Raw genomic sequence first — 25,061 nt, forward strand, 5'->3', positions numbered from 1 at the left:
CTGAATAAAAGTGCTCTCCTTCCCCCTAGTATAATGGACTAGTTTGTGAGTCGTCGTTCATTGAATTTGCACAGACAAGTGATTTTTTCAGCAGACTGTATGCTGTATGTAAAAGATGGTAGGAGTCACATGAAGTGCAAATGGTTGTCAGTGAGAAAGATAAAGTGATGTTTGAGAAAAGGTAAGAGAGAGGCTGGGCAGCTGGTGTAGTAGATAAAAGCACCTGCCATCAATCCTGGTGGCTCTGCTTTGATCCCAGGACTCAGGAGGCGGAAGGGAAGAACCAACTCCTGCAAGTTAGCCTCTGATCTCTCCATGCTCCACCCCCATACACTAAGTAAATGCAACAGAAAGTTTTTTTTTTTTAATGAAAGGTAAGAGAAATGGAAACCGTCCTACTTAAATCTTGCTCAGTCTAATGTGAGAATCCACACACCATAAGTTTTTCTGCACAGTCACAACTAATTGAACAAGGGTCACCAGCCACTATCATGACTTTGGAACCTGGTAGAGAGAACCCTTCTCCTTTGTGACTTATCTATATTCCCAGAGGAAAGGAAGTGGCCTCAGGCACAGAGGTCCATTCCCCACATAACACAGAGCTTTCTCCAGAGAGTCCTCCTCTCATTCACATAGAAGAAATTCTGTATTCTCAGTCTAGAGGATTCTGGCATTCTCCACAAACTTTCCTATTTCCTCCATGTACTGGATAGTTTGATGACAGTCTGACACAAGCTAGAGTTATCTAAAAGGAGGGGACCTATGTTAAGGTCTGGGTAACTATTGCCTGCGTAGTCAGCCATTTTGTGCTGTTACTAATGTTCTAAAGAAACTTTCTCATATGCTGTAACTACTGTTACTAGGAAACTTTATCATGTTTACCAGTTGATTGCATATGTTCTGTGTTTTGAAGCTCTTTGGAAATGATGCTATTGTGATTAATAGAAGTCAGTCAGACTGCTTTTATAGTTAGCTACAATAAGCTTGGGCACAAACCAGCTACACCGCATCACTTCCTGCACCTGTGTATGGGCTTTTGTGATTTTTGCACTTATGAGCTGCCCCTGGGGTGGATCCAGTATAAGAGAGATACCTGTACCAGCATAAAAATCCATTTGGAATAAGACTTTCATTTTGAGTAGGGGCTGAGTAAAGTCTTAATTTCCCAAGACCTCCCTGGAAATGACATCCTACTTTGCAGAAAGAGTCATGTACATGGGTAACTGACATCCTGGTTGGCAAGTTAAGACATGAATATTAGGCAATTCAGATGCCCCCCCCCCACCACCACGGTGGTTGAATACTCCAACCAATGAGAACAGGATAAATGTACAACAAAGACTTGTTCCTAAGGGAATCCCCATCCCTAAATCCTGATTGGTGGAATAACTTGGCACAGATGTTTGTGGATTTCAGGTGTAAAAGGTCTATAGGATTCTAGCTGGGGGTTGAAGTCAGCTCCTTAGTCTGGACAGTCTCCGAGTGTGCATTCAATAAACCAGTCCCGTTTGACTTAGATCAGCACCTGTGTGGTTTGTGTGGCGATTTCCAAACCCCAACATCTCAAAAATGCCTCTTTGAGGTCTGGTGTAAGGTGTAACTCCATCACCTGTGATGGAGGAAAAATAACGAACCTCATCAGCCTGGAAAACAACAAACACAAAATAAAATTAGCAAAAAAAAAAAAAAAACTCAATAAAATCCCCAAATATAACTGTTGTTATCTCTCCAAATAAAGATATAGACCAGCATATTATTTTTTAAAAAGGACCCAACTCTATTATTTTAAAGAAACATACTTCACTGGTAGTACTCACTGTCAGTTCAGAAAGCAGGCTGACACTGCAAAGAAGCTGATTTAGTGATTCTGATAATAAAATGGCTTTAAAATTGGAATTATATAAGATAAAGAAGGCCACGCCCCTCTTTATTCATCAAGAATACACAGTTGTAAATTTTTGTGCACTAATTGGTAGGGCACCCAATTTCATTGAAAAAAAAAAAAACACACTAATGACATAAAAGGCCAGCTACCAATACAATACTAGTAGTTGCATCAGCATCCTACCCTTGTCAACAGATAGGTCATTCAGACTGAGAACCAATAAGGAAGCTTCAGAGTTAATCTGCATCATGGATGAAATGAACTTAACAGATATCTACAGAATAGTCCATCTAACAACTTTGGAGCTTTCTATCAGTCCATAGAGCTTTCTCTAAAACACAGCACAACTCAGTCCATGCAGCAAGTACTAACTAATGCAGAAAAGGACCTTGAAACAGTTCTTGATCCTGGTCACAACAACAACAACAACAACAACAACAACAACAACAACAACAACAACAACACAGAAAGTTTGAAAACACTGGGAGATTGAGCAATACACTCTTTTTAAAATATAAAGTTTGTATTTATTTTTGTTCTTATTTTCTGTATGTGAATGTTTTGCCTGCATGTATGTGTGTGTATTACATGTGTTCCTGGTGACCACAGAAGCCAGAAGGCGGCATCAGATCCTGTGGAACTGGAGGTCTCAGAAGTTGTGAGCCCCTATATAGGTACTGAACCTGGGTCCTCTGGAAGAGCTGCCCAAGTTCTTGCCTGCTGAGCTTTCTTGTCTCTCCAGCTCCACACAATATACTGCTGAATGACCCATGGGATCATTATGGAGTCAAGGAGGCTTAAAAAAATTCTAATTATGCACCGCAAGGTTTTAGAAAAAGCAAACTCCAAAGCAACAGATAAAGAAAGGATATAAACTACTGGGCAATGGTGGTCATGTACACTTTTAATCTCAGCACTCTGGCAGAGGAAGGTGGATCTCTGAGTTCCAGGACAGCCAGGGTTATCCAGAGAAACCCTGACCTCACCTCCCCCCCCCCAACCCAAGAAACAACTAAACAAAACAAAAAAGCAATAAAAATAAATATCTGAAAGAGGAAAGGATGTAATCAGGGACAGAAATTAATGAAAAGGAAACAAACAAAAAACCAAAACCAAACCCAAACAATACAGTTTTGTTTTGAGACAATGAAGCAACTTAAACAGCTCTCCCAAGCAACGAGATTGGTGCTGTCGGAGTCGCCACATAGGAATCTCCTAGGACTGGACAGACTCAGTGCTTAGTCCTCCCAAATCTCTAAGGAATAGCTAACACTAATTCCCCTAGTGTGTTCCACATGGTAAAAAGGAAAGACTAACACCACATGATGAGGTACAAGAATCGCCACACAAACCCATCTCAGTTAAGAGTAGTGTTTTGAATGTACACCCCAAGACTGAATGTCCAGGTCTGCAAAAAAGACTCCAGAGCCTAAATGTGGTACCCGTCTGTCCTGCAAGCATGCTTTGTATAGGAAACACCAGGTTCAGATGTTTAAAAGACAAGGAGGGGCGCATTCCAACATTTTGGCTGACTAGGCAAAATATTATCAGCTAACCTTTAAGATGAGTGAAGTAAGAGGGGAGAGAGGTGGATAGGTAGTGAACAGGGAATTTCAGAACATTGAGATAACAGAGCACAAATAATCCAACCATAACTTTCTGGCTTATTAGTAGCCTTCTTCCATGTCAGCGATGGATGATTACATCTGGGAAGCAGAGTCTGAGAACCTGAACTTAATTTCACCTTATGAGCAAAGTGGAGACTGAGTACAAAATAGCTACAGTTACGTTAAAAGAAGCAGGTCTCCACACTACACCTAATCTATGCAGTCACTGTTGCTATGACAACAAATAAGGATAAGGTCACATGGTCAACCTGTTTTTCGATTTGTACATCATGCTGATTTACAAAGAGGCTGCACCAATTTCCATTCTCCCTGGCAATGCATTCATATTCCTATTTCCCCACATCCTTGCTAGAATTCTGTCATGTGGTTTTTCAAAGATATTATCTGACCAGGGTGAAACATAATCTCAAAGCAATTTTAACTTGCATTTTCCAGATGAATAAGAGTGTTGGAGGACCTTTTCAGGTCTATATTGGCCATTCACATTTATTCTTTTTGAGAACTATTCTGGTCATTAGAACTACCCATGATCTTGAACTCTGACATTAACCTATAACAAGTACCAGAAACAACCTCTGTCAAGTCTAGGTTCCTGCAATCTCCCTGTAGTTATTGAGCAAAGGGAAAATGTCATTGGCTTTGGCTAATTAAGTAAGGTAGCACCTCACACACAGCCCTTGCCATCTGCTCAGAACCTGCTTCCTTTGGGCTTATACATTGTGTCTATCGGCTGGCCCCCTCTGCCTGTCTACATAGTTCTATGGACACCATAAGCTTATCCATTGTGTCTACCAGCGGCCCCCTGTGCTTGTCTATATAGTTCTATGGACACCATAAGCTTTTCCAGGCTTCCCCAGCCCTTCTAAAGTAGGTATGAACATTGGGAATAAAATTTACTTCCAGCAAGAAGATGCAATTCTCTATAACTATCCTGGAAGGAATGAAGATGGCTCAAGGCACCTGTGTGTGTGTGTGTGTGTGTGTGTGTGTGTGTGTGTGTGTGTGTAGGTCAAAGGACTTCTGTCTTTCATCTTGCTAAGGCCAGGTCTCTGTTATTTGTGCTTCTGAACCATGTTCTCTAGGCCAGTTTCCCTGTGACCTCTGGCAGTTCTTCTGTCTCTGTCCCCCATCTTTCTGTAGGACGTCTGGGATCACAAACTTGTATTGCCACATCTTTCACATAGATTCCAGAGATGGACTTTGGGTCACCAGGCTTTGTGCAGTCACTGATTTTACTGACTGGGTCTTCACCCCTGGAAAGAATGAAGATATTCTAAAGAGACATTTATGCCCTTTCCCTTTGGCTATCAAACTATTTAAGTAGTGAACACCAAAGAAATTGGAACTTTACTCTGAAATCTCATGACATAAGAAGAAAAAGAAGTAGCCCTAGAGCCAACCAGAGCAAAAACTTGTCTCCTGGGAAGAGGTCACACAGTTCTAACAACCGTTCAGACCATCCTACAGGAGAGACTGGAGCGCAGACAATAGAGTGGGACTACAATCGGAGCTGCTATTGTACATTCCTTTACCTTCTATTTAAGCCTAAGCCCCATATCTGGACTCCAGATGCCCTTGGTAGGGGTGTCCCTAGACCTCTTTGTTCCTCTTTTTTTTTTCTCCTCTACTCTTTCCTGTTACTTGGTTCTAGTTCTGTCCAACACTCAAGGGGTTTTCCCAACCTTGGGTGTCCGTCCAGCGCTCCTTGTTCTAGATTCCCAACCCTCTCTAGGGTAGCTCACCCTTTGCCCTGGATACAACAGCCCTTGGGAATACAGGAACACACAGCTCTTTCTCAAGGAAGCACCACCAAATTTCTCATTTCCTTCATCATTCTCCTTGTACTCTTCTCTTTAGAGGCAAGCAGTGGGCTGGGAACAGAGCCCAGGGTGCAAGGGTAAAAGAATTATAAGACCAGAATTGGTACAAAGGTTTTAGTAAAGAATATATGCTGTGGACAGAAACACAGAAGGTTGAGGGGAGGGGAAGGGGAGGAGGGGAAGAAGGAGAGGGAGAGGAAAGAAAGAAAGGGAGAGAGAGGGGGGACAGGGAGAAGGAATTGCTTCCCCAAGGAACAAAGAGATCCTATTAGAAAAGCAAATTTACCTTGTCTTATCTTAGTGGGCCATTTGTGTAGGGACAGATTTTAATAGAAAAGAGGTGCCTAACTGTCTCCACTGTTAGTAAATTATGTCCCCTTGTCTATTCTGAGACTGGTTTGTTAAGGTAAGATAGCATGGGTCCATCAAAAATTAACTTTTGTTTGTTTCAGTTCTGGAGCTTCTTCAGAGTTGAAAACGGGTGGTGGGGTGCTGGTTGGCATTGGTGATCTGTTATGGGATCATAGTACCATCAGGCTCAAGCCATATTTTGGAGAGTGGGAAGATGATAGTCATTGTAGGAGGTTGAAGGATGGACTGTGTGACATCCTTGGGGGCTGAGAAGTCTTCAGTGGTGGGAAAGACAGGTGTTGGTGCTGATGACTGAAGTGCCTGAGACAGTGGTGCTGGTGACTGACATCCCCGAGGTAATACCATTTGGAGTTTAATGTCCTGTAATTACCTGTAACCTGTAAGATACCAACTGTAACAGAGGGTTTATAAAATAGGATCCAGAGATACAGGATACACTTAAAGAAGAGAAAAAGAGAGAGAGAGAAAAAATAGGGCCAATAGGAGATAAGTCACTCTAGACCCATCTTGACAACTGTCTAGAAGCTGTCCCACCCATAGCTCGGCACTGAACTTTGGTACAAAGTCTTGGGTCTTTCTATTTATTTTGAAGAGAGATTTTTTTTCTTTCTACCTTTCCATAAGTATTGACTTAGAAGCAGAGATTTCATTAAAGGGAACTCATGTGTCCCCTGCTCCTACATTAAGTCTTTCTGGGAACCTGAAGTTTTGGAAGGCTACTCCTGCTAAGAAGCTAGGACTGTGTTGTCATGCTACTGCAGATGCCACTGTGGCCTTCTGGGTATTGTCTGAGAGAGAGATTTCTTACATGCCGGGGCAGTGGTAATGGCGTGCACTTTTAATTTCAGCACCCAGGAGGCAAAGGGAGGTGGATCTCTGAGTTAGAGACCAGCCTAGTACACAGAGAGTTCCAGGATAGCCAACAGCTACACGAAGAAAACCTGTCTTGAAACACACACACACACACACACACACACACACACACACACACACACACACAGAGAGAGAGAGAGAGAGAGAGAGAGACAGACAGACAGAGACAGACAGAGACAGACAGACAGAGACAGACAGAGACAGAGACACAGAGAGATTGATTTGATATTTATTTCTGAGATTCCCATGGGTCAAAGGGAACCCTCTGAGAATAGACTATCCTAGTGCTACCTGTTCCAGCAACAGGTTGTTTGTGGCTAGCACTCTAAAATGGGGAATTTCTGACAATTCTGGAATTTTGTTTGTGTGACGTGAGGGCTTGGAGGTAAGAGTGCCTTCCTTAGAAAGGAGCCTAAGTTGTGAAGACGCTGGAAGACGAGAAGTTTGGGAAGGCAAGATATAAGTTGAAGTCACATAGGCAAATGTAGCTTGTTCCCTTAAGGTTACTAAATCTAGCCATATCAGAGGCCTGTCAGTAGGTTGCTGAAGTTGGCTGTACTAGAAGGGTCTGAGGGGCCTTCAGGGATTGAATTCATTTGGCCTCATACCAGGGAAGTATTCAGCTATACACAGAAGTTGCCCAAAAATGGGATGATTGTGAGGGACTTGGCAGCCGTGTTTTTGAAAGACCAGAGATAAAAGGGAAAAGTGAGGTCCCACTTAGTTCCAGGCAAAACTACAAGAGTTATATTTACCCAACTGCCAGTGGTCACTCCCACTACTAAGTGGTCATGTGAGTGCCTCTGTTTTGGGAGCAAACTGAACGATGCTCAGTTGGAAAGAAAACTTGGTTTGCAAATGTTGACATTGTTACCCTACTGTCAGTACCCATGGGGCGGTGGGATCTGGGGGAATGGAGCCAGTAAATGAGATAGACTGAAGTCTCATGCAAAGGCAGCTTTTATTTAGAGCATCAGACAATCTATACTCTGAGGATTAAGAAGAGTCATATGAGCCAGTGGTGGCTCACACCTTTAATCTCAGCACTTGGGAGGCAGAGGCAGAGACAGGTGGATTTCTGAGTTCGAGGCCAGCCTGGTCTACAGAGTGATTTCCAGGACAGCCAGGGCTACACAGAGAAACCCTGTCTGAGAAGCCACAATGGCCAAAACATGTTTTTCCATAGAGGAATATAAACATTTAATTGAATAGCAGCAGCAAGCAATAGTGAATAATCTGAAGTACACTCGCTCCTATCTGCTACACCTGGAAGGAGCATGAAAACACATTCAAGATATCCCTTCCAACTCTCCCCTCTCTCCTTCTCCATCTCTCTGTCTCTGTCTCCCTCCCCCAACTCTTTCTGCCTGTGGATTGTTATGTAGCTTTCAGCTATTGCTCTAGCACCATGCATACCATCATGCTCCCTCCCTGCCGTGAAGAGAATGGACTAAGACTTTATAAGAGTTGCCTTGGTCATGGCGTCTCTTCACAGCAGTAAACAGAGACTAAGACACCCAACATAGGTTGAAAGAAATAGTGTAAAGAATGTACCTATCTTATTTATCATATGATTCTTACCCCAGAATATCAGCGTTGTGATTGCATGAGGAGAACATGTAGGAACATAGGATGGTGTCTCAGCACTAGGAAATGTCTTGTTGTCTTCCATAGACTGGAAACAGAAAGGCCAGCCCAAGGACTGGACTTGACTAGTACTTTTTGTTGGGATGAGCTGTTGCCATTGGGGTCTTATGTACCCAGGACCTCCTCTTTCCCATCATATCTAACTGTGGGATAGCTAACACAGGAGAATCTAAGTACTGTACAGAGTTATTAACCAGGGTTTTTTTTTTTTTTAATGGGCATAGATAGGCTTGGAGAACCACTACACGTATCAACATGGTGTCTCTTCAGGTACATATCCAACAACTAGACAGATTAAATCAAGATTCTGTCTATGACTTGAGCGAGGGGGTGACAAATACCTAAACCCATAAGGATGACCATCTGGATGCAGCACATCGTGAAATATAGTTATTGGAAAGGAGATCAGCTTGAGGTTGTATCATAAACCCAGCAAGGGCAAAGGGGGGTGCCTGTGGGGTGGGTGAAAAGTCAGTTGCTTAAGAATATAAGCAAGAGCTGGAGAGATGGTTCAGTAGTTAGGAACACTGACTCTTTCAAAGGTCCTGAGTTCAATTCCCAGCAACCACATGGTAGCTCACAACCATCTGTAATGAGATCCGATGCCCTCTTCTGGTGTGTCTGAAGTCAGCGATGGTGCACTTATACATACATACATACATACATACATACATACATACATACATATAAATAAATAAATGAAACATTTAAAAAAGAATATAAGCAAAAGAACAATGACTAGGTTCCCAATACAGTGCTATCACAATCTTTGTCTTTTTGTATAGAATTAGCAATAGGGGTTATAGCTTGAATTTGATGGTGACCTCAGACCAGAAATAGTCTAAGAGAGGTCTGAAAGAGACAGGCTGAAGACAACCCTCCAAATTGAGTTTGGTCCTGCTTGACATTGAGAAAACAAGAGATGAGAGCTTGTAAAATTATGTCTCAAGAACTCAGAGGAGTGAGAGAGAATCTTGTCTACTTACAAGGCCTGGAGATGGTTAAGGATGGCTTCATAGTGTTTAATTTTCATTGGGTATGTTCCTTGTATGTGGTTCTGTGTTACATAAAGGCATTTTCTTTTTTTTTAACCTTTATTTTTATTTATTTATTTTACTTAATTTTTTTTACACTCTAGATTTTATCCCCCTCCCAGTCCACCCTCTGACTGTTTCACATCTCATATCTGCTCCCCCTCCCATACCCATCTCCATGAAGATGTCCTCCCCCACACACCAACATAAAGGCATTTTTATACACATGTATATTGTATGTTGTGAATGTCCCCTCCATAACCCACCGCTACCATCTTCCTTATGACCCCTATTAGTCACTTTTGTTCCTTAGACAGTTTCACTTCTATTTTCATATCACATGTAAATATGTAAATTTATGTATCGATATGGTATCAAAAACCCGTGTATGAGAGAAAACACTATTTATTTTTCTGAGTCTGGCTTAATTTGCTTAATGTGATTATCTCCAGCTGTGCCATTGCCTTACAAACAACTTAACTTTGTTCTTAAGGGCTGAAAAAAATGCCATTGTACAAACCTGTCTATAATCTTCCTTTGCCAATTGCCTTGTTATTTCACACTTAGGCTGGCTCCATAGCTGAGCTCTTGTGAATAGCAGGAATCACTGGTGTGCACATAGCTCTGTGATATGGTGAACTGGAATACTTAAATATACAGGACTGGTCACATGGATGTGTCACATGGGAGATCTACTTTAGTTTTTAGGAGAAACTGCCACATTGACGTCCTTAGTGCTAGGCGAATTTCATTTCCACCAGCAGCATCAGTGGGCTTCTTTTCACACACATCCCCATTTGGAGTTGGTCCTTGAACATGGTGAACGATTAGGACTTACTTTCATCCTACTTTCATTCTTTTCTATGCAGCATCCAATTTTGCCATCAGTATTTGTGGAAGGGGCTCCCCCCCCACACACATTTATTTTTGGAATCTTACAAAATCAGGTGGCTGTAGTTGTGTGAGTTTATATTTCTTATTATTTTCCACTGAGCTAAATATCTGTTTTTATACTAATACAACTGTGGCCTTGCTATGGTGGCTTTATAATCTATCTGGAAATCAGACATTGTGATTCATCCAGTGTTACTCTTATTCTTTTTGTTCTGGATTACTGTGGCTATCTTGAATTTTTTTAAAAAAATATTTTTGAGGCTATATTTAATTACAACATTTCTCTTTTCCTGGCTTCCAAATCCTCCCATATGCTTCTATGTGCTTTCTTTCAAATGTATGACTTTTTTGCTAATTTTTACCACACACATATATGTATTCATAGATACACAGATTGCTAACTATAGCCAGTCTGTTCAATCTGTATGATAATCCAGTATTGGGTTGGGTGGCCATTTGACAACCAACCGATGTGCTCTTCCATAGACGAGGCCATCTTGCCTGCTCCCGACTTTCCTCAGTTGCCCTTAGTGTAGGGTTGAGGCCATGTGGGCTTTCCCTCATCCAGTTTGGCATGTCCATTCATGTCGTCCGTGTTCAGCTCACACTTTGGCAGGCGTGTTGGTGAGACTGTGCTGGCGAAGCTTCTGATGCTGCTACGAGACACAGTCTCACAGCCGACTCTGCTGTTTCTACATGAATCTTAAGCTTGTTTTCCTATTTTGGTGAAGACCGACGTTGGAGTTTTGGTGGAGATTTCATTGGATATTCAAGATACCAAAGATTCCACTGAAGACTAGATTTATTAGCATAACAATTTTTATAATAATTCTTCTAATCCCTGAACATGAAGTGCGCGTGGGTTGGTGGTGGTGGTGTTTCCATCTTCTAGTGTGTTTTTCAATGTCTTTGGTGTTTGTAAATTTCTACAAATTTAGAGGCCTTTCTTTAGTTAGATTTATTGTAAGGTGTTTTATTTTTGTATACACTTGGCACTTGTGAGTGTGATTGTTCCCTTGATCTCAGCACACTTGTTATTGATATGTAAGAAAGCTACTGGTCTCTTCCTCAGCACACTTGGTACTGATATGTAAGAAAGCTACTCATTTTTATATTATTTTTTTCTTTTTTTTAATTAGGTATTTTCTTCATTTACATTTCCAATGCTACCCCAAAAGTCCCCCAAGCCCTCCCCCCCCACTCGCCCTCCCCCCACTCCCACTTCTTGGCCCTGGCATTCCCCTGTGCTGAGGCATATAAAGTTTGCAAGACCATTGGGCCTCTCTTTCCACTGATGGCCGACTAGGTCATCTTCTGATACATATGCAGCTAGAGACTCAAGCTCCGGGGGGTACTGGTTAGTTCATACTGTGGTTCCACCTATAGGGTTGCAGACCCCTTTAGCTCCTTGGGTACTTCGTTTTTATATTTTAACTTTCTATCCTGTCACTTTGCTGAAGTGTTTATCAGATTTAAGTATGTTCTGGTTGTCCTCATCAGGGTTTCATGATGAAGCACCATGACCAAAGGCAACCTGGGGAGGGAAGACTTTATTCAGGCTATGTTTCCATATCTTTGTTCATCATCGAAGGGAGTCAGTAAAGAAACTCACACAGGTCAGGATCCTAGAGGCAGGAGCTGATGCAGAGGCCTTGGAGGGACACTGCTTAGGGGCTTGCTCCCCGTAGCTTGTTCTGGCTGCTTTCTTATAGAACCCAGAACCATCAGGGATGGCACCACCTACAGTGGGCTGGGACCTTCCCCTATCAGTCTTCAGGCTTGCTTCTAGCCCTGTCTTATGGGACTTTCTCAATTGAGGTTCCCTCCTTTCAGATCACTCTAGCCTGTGTCAAATTGACATAAAATTAATAAAATTATTTAGCACTCTGGTTGATTTTTTTTCTATCTCATGTATAGAATGAAATCTTAAAACATTTTATCATCTTCTTTTCTTATTTGTATCCATTTTCCCTTCTCCATCTCTTCACTATGTATATTTGATGTTTTGAGTATAATTTTACCTTGGTAGGTTCTTCTCTGGCCTTGTCTACTTGATGTTCTAAAGGTATCCTGTACCTAATTGGGCATCTCTTAGCCTAGATGTGGGAAATTGTGATTATTTTATTTATAGTTTTTTTCTTTAAAAAAAATTGTTTGAGGCCAGCCTGGTCTACAGAGTGAGTCCCAATACAGCCAGGGCTACACAGAGAAACCTCTCTTGAAAAACCAAAGAAAACAAAGCAAAACAAGTTATTTTATTTTATGTGTGTGGTTATTTTGCATGCATGTATGTACCATGTGTCTGCCTGGTGCTAGACTTAGGATGGAGGCACCAGGCTTAATTCGTAGTACCCCCTGACAGTTGAATGCTGTGTGCAACACCAATCTTGATCAATGGGTAGGGCCACTATGAGGATATGGTATAGTCAAATAAAAAAATATTCCATAATGCCAGAAAGTATAGGAACACTGTGGTGTGTGAACTAATATGCTAGTTACTGTGGTGTGAATGGATGGAAATAAAGCAGGGTTAGAGCAGCAACGAGTAATGGGTCACAGAGAAGCAGCAGACGGGAGACCAGCAAATAGAAAGTGAACAGGCAGGACAAGGACAGGGAGGCCAGGTAGTCCTGGTAAAGAAATGCCAACTGATAAGGCAAAAGAAGCCTGGCCTCAGGCTGAGACACTCAGACTAATTTAGTCAGCATGTCAGGCCAAAGCTCCTCCAAAGGAAAAGGAAAATGGAAAGAAAGGAAAGAGGAGAACATGTGTGTGTGTGTGTGTGTGTGTGTGTGTGTGTGTGTGTGTGTGTGTGTATACACATATGTGTGTAGATGTACATGCTCATGCTGAAGCATATGGACACCAGAGTCTGATGTCAGGATACTGACCTCAATTCCTTTCTCTCCTCGACTGTTTTTTTTTTTTTTTTGTTTTGTTTTGTTTTGAGATGAGATTTCTCCCTGAATTAAGCACTCAACATTTTAGTTAAATTGGCTGGCCGGTGAGCCCTAAGGCTGCTCCTGCCTCCGCCTCTCAGTGCTGGGATTACAGGTGTGTACCACTATGCCCAGCTCTTTCTGTGGATGCTGGAGAATCTGAATCCAAGTCCCCAAGCTTGCACTTTACCCACGAGACGTCTCCCAGCCCCATGTTGGAGGGTTTTAAGATAGACCCAGTCTCCCGAACTAATGTGAGGATTAATTTTGAAAAGGTGGATTCAGGCTTAGAGCTGTCCTGATCCTGGGCTGTACTCAGTGGTAGTCTTAATTGCCTGTCCTGGTGACAGACAGATAATTATTCTCTGGATATAATGAGAGGTCTGTTTAGCGGAAGGGCCTACCGTAAAGGACTTTGAAGGGGCTGAGGTTATTGGCAATTATACAGACTCACAAAAGTGGGCCAAGAAGGCCATGGAGTTTCAAGCGTGAGCTTACTGAGAGATTTCTTAAAGGGCTAGGGTCTATCCAAAGAGATAGGGACTTTCTTGACAGCCAGAAGGGAGATAGTTCAGGTTAGCTATTTAGTAAGCTAGTTGAAGAAATCCAGTCTGAGTAGACTGGAATATAAAAGAAAATGTCCTATGCTGTAACATATAAATGAAGTATCAGAGGATTATTACCTAAGAAGGTTTAAGGTGGTTCGGGACCACAACCTCATCTGTAGCCCCAAGTCCTTGAGCATTTCTGTAGGATTCATTTACCTGCTTTCGAGACAGGGCAGTTGCAAGGAGTTACATAGGTAGCCAGAAGTTCATTCATTAGAGGCTATAAGCTTTCCATGCCTCAGGCTTTGAAGGATATTGGGGCCTTGGGGAAAAATGATATCATTCTCAAGAGGAGTACTGTGGAAGGAGTAGCTGTCAGTGAGCACCCAGAAATGGAACTATCTCATGCTTCAGGGAGAACTTGATGGGTTCTGTGGGGTCTACAGTATAGACTATAGGGAAGACCTTTGGGATCCCAGACAGCTCTGTGCCATTGTGGGACAACAGGCTGGTGTCAGGGATGCAATGGGTTCTTCTGAAGTCTCGAGGATAGTCAAATGACCCTGAAGTTTAGACATGATGTACTTACCTTCAGGGGAGAATAAGACCAGAAAGGAATGAGTTTAAAATTATTTGTCTATCATATAGGCTAAAAAAGGGTTAGGGGAACTTGCCTTTAATATCAGTGGGGTGGGTCAGGAGCAAGATGATTTTCCTTGATAAGGCAGTGAGAGCTGAAAAATTAGCCCAGTGTCTAAGAGCAAAGCCATTCTGTTCCCTGCCACATCTAGGGTTGCTAGATCTAGTTTGTACAGCCTCTGAACCCCAATTAGATTTCAAATGTAAACCTCCCTCCTTGCTGAGTTTCTTAAAGTCTAAGAACAAAGTCCAAGGCAAAAGTAAGAACAGTTGCTTTCAGGTTTGATCTGAGCTCCTTAGGCAGAAGCTGGCCTTCCTTTCTTAAGGGAGAGAAGTACATTATCACTTCAAGTGAACCCCCACTCTGCAGGGCATGGCTGGAACCCCCACTCTGCAGGACATGGCTGGAACCCCCACTCTGCAGGGCATGGCTGGAACCCCCACTCTGCAGGGCATGGCTGGAACCCCCACTCTGCAGGGCATGGCTGGAACCCCCACTCTACAGGGCATGGCTGGAACCCCCACTTTGCAGGGCATGGCTTGAACCCCCACTTTGCAGGGCATGGCTGGCCCTTGGAAAAGTTCTGTGGCCTTGAGCAGTCACAGGTGAAGTGTTGTTTTAGTTAGGGTTACTATTGCTGGGATGAAACACCATGACCGAAAGCAACTTGGGGAGGAAAGGATTTGTGTCACTCACAGCTGAATATAATAGTTCATCATCAAGAGCAGTGAGGGCAGGAACTTAAGTAAGGCAGGAACCTGGAGGCAGGAGCTGATACAGAGGACTTGGAGGAGCGCTGCTGACTGGCTTGCTCATCATGGCTTGCTCAGCCTGCTTCCTTATTTGTCTGTTTGCTTATATATTTATTATTCTCTCATATATTACATCCCGACTGCTGTTTCCTCCTCTCTCCTCTCAGTTCCCCCTCCCTTCTCCTCCAGATCCACTCTTCCATTTTCTTTCAGAAAAGAGCAGGCCTCCCAGGGATATCAGCTAAACAAGGCTAATAAGTTACAGTAAGACAGTCAGCCTGCTTTCTTACAGAACCCGGGACTACCAGCCCAGGGATGGCACCACCACAATGGGCTGGGTCCTCCCCCATCAATCACTCATTGAGAAATACCTAACAGTCAGATCTTATGGAGGCGTCTTCTCAATTGAGGTTCCCTCCTTTCAGATAACTTTAGCTTGTGGTCAAGTTAACATAAAGTTAGCCAGGATAGCTGTCCTAGTTGATTACAATGAGAGCAGAAAAGAGTCCTTTTACTCAGGGCTGGGTTGGTTTTCTTAGGCTGAACCGGATGGTGACTGGAGAGATGACCAAGGCGGAAGCCGTTGCTACTGCCATTCATTTCCCCTGCTCCTTTCTCCCTCTGTTCCTCAGTCCCTTCCTCTCTATTAAAGACTCAGATCCCTTTCCAGTTATTAAGGATCTTAGAAGCTCTGTTTAATAAAGCTGGGAAAGGAATCTGGGGTTTCCGTCTAGTTTTTGAAGCCTTTGTCTAACATCTGAGACACTTAGCTTATAAAATGTACAGCCAGGTCAGCTCGAGACCCTGGCCCCTGGTGAGTGTACTGTGCTCTCTCTCATCTCTCTATCCTGAAACAGTGCAGGGTTTTCAGAAGATCCCTGCACGGTATCCCATCACTTGGTAGTTAACAGGCTAGATAAAGGCCCTTTTCACCCCCCCCCCCCCAAATAGAATATAGTGGTATGGCTTCAGCAAACCCTTCCCTCGCATTCCTCACACTGGTGAGCTGATGGGATTGGAAGGACTCTATGTCAAGGACTCTATGTCAAGCATGGCAGTGAACCCTGAGCATCTGGGTTATGGGTGTGAGCTTATTTTCCTGGTGTGTCCGAAAGAGCAGATTTGGGACTTTTCTTCTTTTGCCCAGGCGTGTACCAAGTGGTCAGATGACATAGGTATCCTGTCAGGTTATAAAAGCCATAGTAGCCCTTTGGAACTCTCTAACAAAGATGGTGGATCCTGGCTTAATGACCCTGGTCAGGTTTGTCCGTGGGGTCAGGTCGTCCACAGGGAAGGGGATACTCTGGAGTATGACAAGGTTAGCCACCTTGTAAAGCGGAAAGATGTTTTCCCTGGGGAGAGGGGAAGCTTTTACTTATTTTCTGCATTTCCTGTATGAAGTTTCCCAGTGGGTGGGTGACTGAGAGAGTTTACCTGGATAGGGCTGGGGGCAGTTAGAGAGAGCTTCGTGGGCAGAGTGAAGGAGGATGAGCAAAGATATTGGTAGTGGAGTCTGAAGTTGAACAGGGGCTGCATCAACACAAAGGGCTATCATGGATGCCCTCTGTGGCCGAGTGTGATGGAGAGGGAGGAGTATGAGAGAACCTAGCCAGGCACATGTGACCTCCCTCGCATAGATAAGGGATCTCTGACGAAGCCATGAGAGCTTGGCCAGACAATGTCATTTCCTAAGTTACAACACCAGAGGCCTGACTGTAGGGGGCTGCTGCTCACTGTGCCATTAGGCAGCCAGTATTCATGGTCCTGGCAGAGTATGAAGGGAAGATTTTGTCAAAAGGAAAAGAAGTTTTCTTTTTAAGAACTAGAGGCTCAAATTTGTACAGGTTTCTTGAGGTACATCATTGGGTAGAGTCAGGGGAAATAGAAGATGAGACACCTTTTGTGGGTCCTATCAGAGGTGTAGCCTGGAAATGTTCTGGGGAGTTTCAGACCTCTTTGAGGGTCTCGGTGAGTCCTGGTTTCATCGAACTGTCTCTTGAGCAGTGCTCTCTTTGAGCAGGCTCCGCATACCCAAGAGTAGCAGCAGCCTCCCAGCCTGTAATGGTAAAACTTGGTTTCTCTCTGGAGCTAAACTGGCCCAACTGGCCAGGCCAGACCAGCCTCACAAACTGAAACTGGCCACAGATCAGCTGTGAGGGATGGGAGACAGGAGACCGTCCCATCCTGGAGAAAGTAAAAACCCATGGACGTCTTGGATCAGGGAATCTGGTGGGGAAAGACAATGGCAGCTGTGAACACCAAAACCACACATGGACACCCTAGCCACATGCCCTGTTTCCTCCCTCACGAAAGCACAGAAGGGAAAAGCAGGGACAGGAGGCAGGAATGAGGGAGTCCTCACAGAGTGTGTGCACCTGCCCTGGACAAGCTGCCCTTGTCAACACTCCCACAGGTCGAGAGTGAGGAAGGAAAGCGGCACCCTATCTTTGTAGACTAACCTTAGTTTTCTCTGGTCTTCAGGTCCCACTGAAGTGGTGAGCCTTGGCCAGGGTCCTTCAGATGCGAAGGGGGAAGCAAAGCCTTCTGCAGTGTACTGAAGGGCATTGCTTGGCTTTAACCTGGTGGGCAAACTAGTCTGGAATTCCAGCTCAGAGGCCTTCAGATCTTACTGGAGAGCAGCCCCAGCCAGAGACCTTCAGTTGCATTTGAGCCAGTTGGCCACCCATACGGCACCCGAATGGAGAAGTCAAGAGCTGTCAGGAGACTTCCCAGGCAGGCCACAAAAATGTCATGCCAAAAATGAGGAGCTCCAAGTATGGGGACAGAAGTATTTACCAGGTCAGAAATTATATAAAGAGTTTTAAAAGAATATGCATGTTGGAGAGATAGCTCAACAGTAAGGGGCACTTGGTGTACTTATAGAGGAATTGTGTTTGATTCTCAGCATCCACATGGTGGCTCACAACCGTCCTCATAACTCCAGTTCTACAGGATCTGATGTCTTCTTCTGACCTCTGGGAGCACCAGGCATGCATATGGTACACAGACATACATGAAGACAAAATATTTGTACACATAGTAATAATTTTTTAAAAAAAAATGAGAAGCATATATGCAGTGGGGGCTGGGAACAATAGCCCAGTTGGTAAAGTGCTTGCTGTGCAAGCATAAGGCTGAAGTCAGACCCCCAGCACCTATGTAAAAATCCAGGTAGTCTTGCACACCTGTAATCCCAGTGCTGAGATAGAATCCTTGGGGTCGGTGGGTTATCCAGCCCAGGCAAATCTGTAAGGTCCCAGTTCAGTGAGAGGCCCTGTCTCAAAAATAGCCATGAGAAGGTAGAGTGTGATTAAGGAAAACACTAATATTAGCTTGTGGCTGTCACACACACACACACACACACACACACACACACACACACACACACACACGGGTGAGGTGGGGAGAAAGGGGAGGTAGGGAGGAGGAAGTGGAGAGAGGAGGAAGGGCACTATGGATAGGAGTGTAATGATAGAATTCTCAGAAAATCAACTCTCTAGGACCTGTGGTGTCCTTAAGAGTTAAGTGAAGTGACATGGTTTTAAGAGGACAGTTCACTATCTTATACATTTTATTTTATTTTATTGACACAGATTTCTCCATGTAGCCTTGGCTGTCCTGGAACTCACAGACATCTTCCTGTCTCTGCTTCAGGAGTGTTGAGATTAAAGGTGTGTACCACCATGCCCAGGTCTTATAAATTTCATAACGTCTTTTGCTTTTTCTGAGTGTGGCCATTTGGGATAAGGCTGTACTCTGTGCCATAAAGCAACATGGGTCACTGGGTCAGACTCCAAGTCGTCAAGTCTGGTTGAAACAGACTGGGGAATTCTGCTTTTTATTTTTGGCCTTTTTGTCTCTATAGGACCTTCAATTATTCTTCTGGTGTGTGACATTTTCATACGTTTTTCTGAGCTTTGGTTTTTGAAAGCCAAAAGTTCAACTTCTTTCAGTTCAAAGCCCATGCATCTTAAAACTGGTCCTCTGCTAACAGGTGTTGCTTTAGAGATTAATAAAGTCAACTGATTACTAATTAAATGAAATTAAAGGTAGGAGGTTAAAAATGGCAATTGGAAAGTTGGGCATGGTAGCGTATGCCTTTAATCTTTAAGGCAGGCAGATCTCTGAGTTCCAGGACAACCAGGGCTGCATGTAGAAACCCTGTCTCACAAAACCAACCAACCAACCAACCAACCAACCAACCAACCAACCAAACAGCCAACCCAAACCCTGCAAACAGTTGTTATCAACCTCGATCCACTGTTGCTTCCAACATGTAGAGTGTATTTGTTTTAAGGTTGCTTTCAGCCTTTTGGCCACTTTCAGCAAACGACAATCACAACACATACATACATACATACATTATTCTAGTTCAGAGCATAGGAGGGCATATAACTTAAGAGTAAAGCTAAGCATTTAACTCTGGTTGTAAAAGCTGATTATGCTGGACATCCAAGACATAGGAAAGTTGTTCTGTTGCACTCTTAAAGATAGGCTAAACTCAAACAGACAGAGCACACAATAGGATAGCAGGTTGAGTATGTAGTCTTTTTTTTTTTTTTCAGACAGGGTTTCTCTGTGTAGTCCTGGCTGTCCTGGAACTGACTCTGTAGACCAGGCTGGCCTCAAACTCAGAAATCCGGCTGCCTCTGCCTCCCAAGTGCTGGGATTAAAGGCGTGTGCCACCTCTGCTCGGCGAGTATGCAGTCTTAAATGCTCTCAAGGGATATTATTAACTCAGCTTCTAAGTTTAAAAAAAGTTCAGTCTGTTTGCAGGCTTTTTTACATCTCCCCCACCCCTCAACCCCCCACCCCCACCCGCCCAAAATGTTACTACTCCAGCCTGGCACTTACTATGTGGCCCAAGATTACCTTTGGACTTCTGATCCTCCTGCCTCCAACACCTGAAATGCTGACGTTACAGATAAATGCCACTGTGCCCAATCTCTGTGGTGCTGGGGAATGAGACCATGGCTTCATGTATGCTAGTTAAGCACTCTGTCACCACTGAGTCACATCCCCAGTATTTCTTCCACGTATTTTAAAACTCAGGGATTCTGGGAGTGGGAGCAGGGTCTGTCTGGCAGGGGATTTTTATGGCCTAGGACATGCTTTTGTGATGGTTGGCTTTAATTAAGAATCTGACACAATTTAGAATCACTTGGGATTGGAACCTCAAGGAAGGATTGCCTAGATTAGGCCAGTGGCATCTCTATGGGGGACTCTCCACCAGTGGGAAGCGCCAGTGTTCCCCGGGGGAGGGATCTGGTTTGTCTGGGAGTAAAGATAAAGGGCTGAGCACCGTGTGCTTGCAGGAACCCACTGCTCCCCACTGTGCGTGGGATGCGAATGAATGCGTCTAGTTGTTTCACGTTCCTGTCATCCTGATCTCCCACAATGATGCACTGTAACCTGGATTTGTGAGCCAAGAAACCCTTTTGTATCTTAAGGTTTTTTGTCAGCGTGTTTTTATCACAGTGCCAGGAAGTGAAATTAAGATGATGTGTGTGTCTGCTCCACCTAGAGACTCTAATAAAAATTCCCTAATTTCCCCTGGGTGGGGCCTGGGGTGGTTTTCTTACTTTGTTTTTTTATTTAAAAGTATTTTTATTAGCATATCTTAACTGTACATAACAATGTGTTTCATTATAGCATTTCATGCATGCATCTAATACATTTTAAAATTTCATCTTATGTGTACAAGTGTTTTGCCTGTGTACCAGTCGCATGCCTGGTGCTCTTGAAGGCATCAGATCTCTGGAACTGGAACAGGTGATGCGAGCTGCCATAAGGGTGCTGGGGATCATACTGGAACGTTCTGGAAGAGCAGCTGTGGCTCTTAACTGTGGAACAGCTGCCTTTCTAGCCCCAGTATTTAGTTCATTTCGATCATATTCACCCATTTTCGACTTTTGTTTCTTAATTCTGCAGGCTTCACTTTCCTGTCTCTTCTTTGATGGCTGAACACGTTTCATTTGGCTTGCTTACAGGAACACAGGCTACGCCACTGAATGAATGCACTCCAATGCCAACCATTAACTTTCAACCAATCCTCAAGGAGGGGGGAGGCCTCATGAGACCATTACCCCCTCCATGAAAGGATGCTGCTGATGGGTTTCACGGCTAGTGGGGTATCTCCCCCCCCCCTGTGAGTTGTAGAGTAGTCTGGAGTTCTTTAACTTCTCATTGTAGCTTCCATTGGGATGGGATTGCAGGCATAAACTATCAGGCATGCCTTGGGGTGGGTATATTTTAAAGTTAGCATACAACTCATAGGCTTTCTTACAACTCATAGGCTTTCTTACACCATTTTTATAGTAGTTTTGGTTGATCCCTTCCTTCTTTCCCTCACCGCCCTGTTCCTTCTTACATGAGTCTTATTAGTTACTGTGCCTTCACACAAACATATTATTGTGTCTTCTCATGGGGCCCTCTATAGTTTCTGGCCTCTAATCCTTGCTCACACATAAATACATACATATAAAAATTTAAAGATAGCATATTTAAATTTGAGAGAACATGTAATAGGTCTTTCTGGGTCCTGGGTTACCCCATCTTTTTCAGTTCAAATGTGATAGTATTTTCTTTTCTTTTCTTTTAATATGTATGCATTGTTGGATATATGTATGTGCACGTGTGTGCTGGTGCCCAGGGAGGCCAGAAGAGAGTTTCAGAGCCCATACGCAGTGGTGAGCTGTCTGACATGAGGCTGGGAATTCAGCTGAGTGCCACAGCCGTACCAGCTCCAAACTACTAAGCCATCTCTCTAGCTCTCTCAAACACTTTGTTAGGAGTGTTTTCAGTATGGGCGGCTTCAGTAACTAGTGAGTAACAGTCTTTTGAGTATCAGTGGCACTGTCTTTATTATTTTGTGTTATGTTTTATTTTAGTATCTATTGTATCCTAAAGGCTCAACGCATACATTCGCTTTCCCTAAGTAACCCCATTTCACTTGTGAGGCCACTAGGGCTCAGAGAAGGTAAGAAGACTGAAGTAGCAGCGTCACAGTTCTCTAGGAAGCGTTCTGATGGCCCCTTGTCCACATGTCACTGAGGTCAAAGTTCTGAAGGCCAAAGTTTGCTTTGTGCCTGCCAAACCCGGCTCCTCCGGCAGCGACGGGGTTAACGCGAGGCCCCGCCCCCGAGGATTGTCCTTGTCTCGGGCCGGGAGCGCCCCGAGAGCAACTGCGTCTCTGCGCCTGCGCGGTGCCCAGGGGACGGGTCGGACTCAGAAATGGCGGCGTCCATGTTCTACGGCCGGCAGTTGGCCGCGGCCGCCCTGAGGAGCCACCGGCCGCAGACTACGCTGCGAGCCGCCGCCCAGGTAAGCTCGCCCTGTTCGCTTTGGCCGCGGGGGTCGGCGGGCAAGGCTCAGGGGCGCGGCCCAGCTCCGGGGCTCTCAGCGGCGCTGGCACGGCCGGGATGCCCTGCTCTGCACAGAGGCTGCGGGCCAGGGCTGCGAGCTGGCGCTCGGGGCAGCTGGGCTCGGCTCCGTCCCCCGGCCGCTGGAGGCCCGGCAGGGCGGCCTGGCAGTCGGCCTCACCTGCGGGAGCCTGCCGGAGCGATCCCAGAGGGGACGGGGGCTGTCCTTGCCCGGGGCCAACGCTTCCGGACCCCCTTTGGGTAAGGGGATGCCCTTCAAGTGTACTTTGAGGTCCAGCAAACTGTCGTAGGTGGGAAGGACTTAGGAACACCAGCAGAGCTGATCTATCAGTCAGTCCTGGTAGTGAGTACTGATAACGAGTTCTTCAGTTTCCCAGCTGATTAGATGGGAGAGTAAGGATTAGATGGGAGAGTAAATCTTTTAGAGGATTTCACTTCTGGACAGACTCTAGTACCTATTTTGCTGCTTTGTTTCTCGACATTTAGGGAGTGTCAGATGTTGTCCTAAGGTCATTAGGCTTGTCAACAGCACAGGGGTTGTCATTAAGGCCAGTAACCATTGATGACGATCTGATGATGGCTCAGAGAAGTACTTTGGCCTAGGAGACATAGCAGTCTGAGACAGAACTGAGGTTTAGTTCCACAAGGGTCCATTTCTGAAGCTGTGTGCTTGTTGTGTCTGTTCTACAGCATTCAAACACAAAAAGTGGGTACTGGGAATGCAGTTTATTTGGTAGAGGGCCTGCCTGGCATGTAGGAAGTCCTGGGTTCTATCCCCAGCATCCTTGTAACCTTAGCACTTAAGGTGGAGGCAAGAGAATGAGATATTCAAGGTCATCTTTTACATACATAGTTCAAGGCCAGCCAAGGCTTGTCACTAAATAACAAAGACAAACCAATTAAACAACAACAAGCCCCAAACAAATTGGCCCTCAGTGTTAGTACCTTAAAACTTCAAGAGCGGGATTAGCTTTCTAAGATAGAGTTTTGGTTATGTTTTGAAGTAACTAGACACATCATAGGTGGATAGATTTAGCCCCCTCCCTTCCTTAAATAATGCTGCCAAGTTTTAAGAGGATAAGGATTTAGTGAACAAATAGGATTTTATTCTAATAGTTTTTAATCTATTTGAAAATTCCTTTAAGAGAGATGCCTTTGCATCTATGGGATGCTTGATAAATTGTCTTTATTTCAGCTCTTTCTCTTTTACCATAGCATTAAGAATGTATCTTGGGGGGCGGGGGCTGGAGAGATGGCTCAACAGTTAAGAGCACTGAGTACTCTTCCAGAGGTCCTGTGTTCAATTCCCAGCAACCACATGGTTGCTCACAACCATCTGTAATGGGATCTGATGCCCTTTTCTGGTGTATCTGAAGAGAGCATCAGTGTACTCATATACATAAATCTTTAAAAAAGATGTGGCTTTGGAGTTGCTCTTGTAGATGAGGACACAATATCTTAGGAGGAAACTTGTTCAAGGTCATACACTAAATTTAGTAATTCAGTTCACTGAAAGAAATTATTCCTCTGAGCAGGGTAGTGGTGTCTCAGACCTTTTAATCTTAGCACTTGGATCCCTGTGTTCAAAGTTAGCTGATCTACAGAGTAAGTTCCAGGATAATCCAGGATACACAGAGAAACCCTGTCTTGGAAAGAAAAAGCAATTATTCCTCTGGTCTTCCAGTTTTTCTGTATTTACGTGGAGAATAACCCAGGTTATGACAGGTATTCATGGGTTTGTCCAGGAATTGGCCACTTTGGGGGGTCAGGAATGTTCTTTTTCCTTAAGTTCCACTCCTCTTATTTTGAGACAGGGTTTCACTGTGTAGCCTTGGCTGTCCTTCAATTTTGTAGACCAGATTGGCCTCGAACTTAGACACCTTCCTTTGCCTCCCAAATGCTGAGGTCAAAGGTATACGCCACCATGCCCAGCTTCATTTGTCATTTCTTTATGGTAACAACATGTATAACTGTGGGTTCCACTTGCTTTAAAACAGACAACACATTGTTACTCAAAGCCACTGCAGTAGATAGAACACCAGAGCTCCCTCCTCCTGTCTAACTGTAACTTTTGATGCTGCCCAGTTCTTGGGTTTATGCAAGAATTTGAATTACTAACAGAACTTTAAAAACCAATGAACTCTGAAGTGACAACAGCTGCAAAGAAACAACTGCAAGGAAACAATGTATCTAATTACTTCAGCCAGTCAAATTCTCTAAAGAGCTGGGTGTGGACCTCTGAGTTCAAGACCAGCCTGGTCTATAGAGTGAGTTCCAGGGTGGCCAGGGCTACACAGAGGAACCCTGTCTTAACCAAAAACCAAACAAAACAGACAAACTCAAACTAATGAAAATGTTCCAACAGTAGTATTGTGATGTTTTCACCTGATTGAACATTTTGCAATATATGCTTTATTTATTTATTTATTTTTTAAGAGACTGCCTCTACCTCCCGAGTGCTGGACTTAAAGGCGTGTACCACCAGCACCTGGCTCCAATACGCTTTATCGTAAATATATGTCTGTATCTAACAGCCAGAGACCTCACCTTAACAACACCCCCAATACTAGGCAGGAGAAGCCCTCTTTGGAGTTGTTGGCCAAGAAACTCCCAAAGCATACAGCCTATTGCTCTTGTCCTTAGTTAC

At 44.1% G+C, this 25,061-nt stretch overlaps 2 protein-coding genes across 4 annotated transcripts in view; one reads left to right on the top strand and one right to left on the bottom strand.

The window, feature by feature from the left end:
* The window catches only part of Nudt15 (nudix (nucleoside diphosphate linked moiety X)-type motif 15), a 29,363-nt gene extending 11,663 nt beyond the window's left edge, over window positions 1-17,700 (bottom strand). Inside the window, exons 1-2 of the mRNA NM_172527.3 lie at window positions 17,492-17,700; window positions 1,526-1,643 (exon numbers count right to left, since the gene is read on the bottom strand). The gene's annotated coding sequence lies outside the window, so the exon portion shown is untranslated. The remainder of the gene's footprint in view (window positions 1-1,525; window positions 1,644-17,491) is intronic.
* Window positions 17,701-22,243: 4,543 nt separating this feature from the next.
* The window catches only part of Sucla2 (succinate-Coenzyme A ligase, ADP-forming, beta subunit), a 43,359-nt gene continuing 40,541 nt past the window's right edge, over window positions 22,244-25,061 (top strand). For 2 of the 3 annotated variants that reach the window (NM_011506.4, NM_001361638.1), the window contains exon 1: window positions 22,244-22,355. In NM_011506.4, coding sequence (NP_035636.1) covers window positions 22,266-22,355 — 90 coding nt within the window. In that variant the 5' untranslated portion in view covers window positions 22,244-22,265. The other variant, XM_006518757.3, reaches the window with a different exon arrangement.

The sequence above is a fragment of the Mus musculus genome, chromosome 14 (genome assembly GCF_000001635.26).
Source record: "Mus musculus strain C57BL/6J chromosome 14, GRCm38.p6 C57BL/6J".
NCBI lineage: Eukaryota > Metazoa > Chordata > Mammalia > Rodentia > Muridae > Mus > Mus musculus.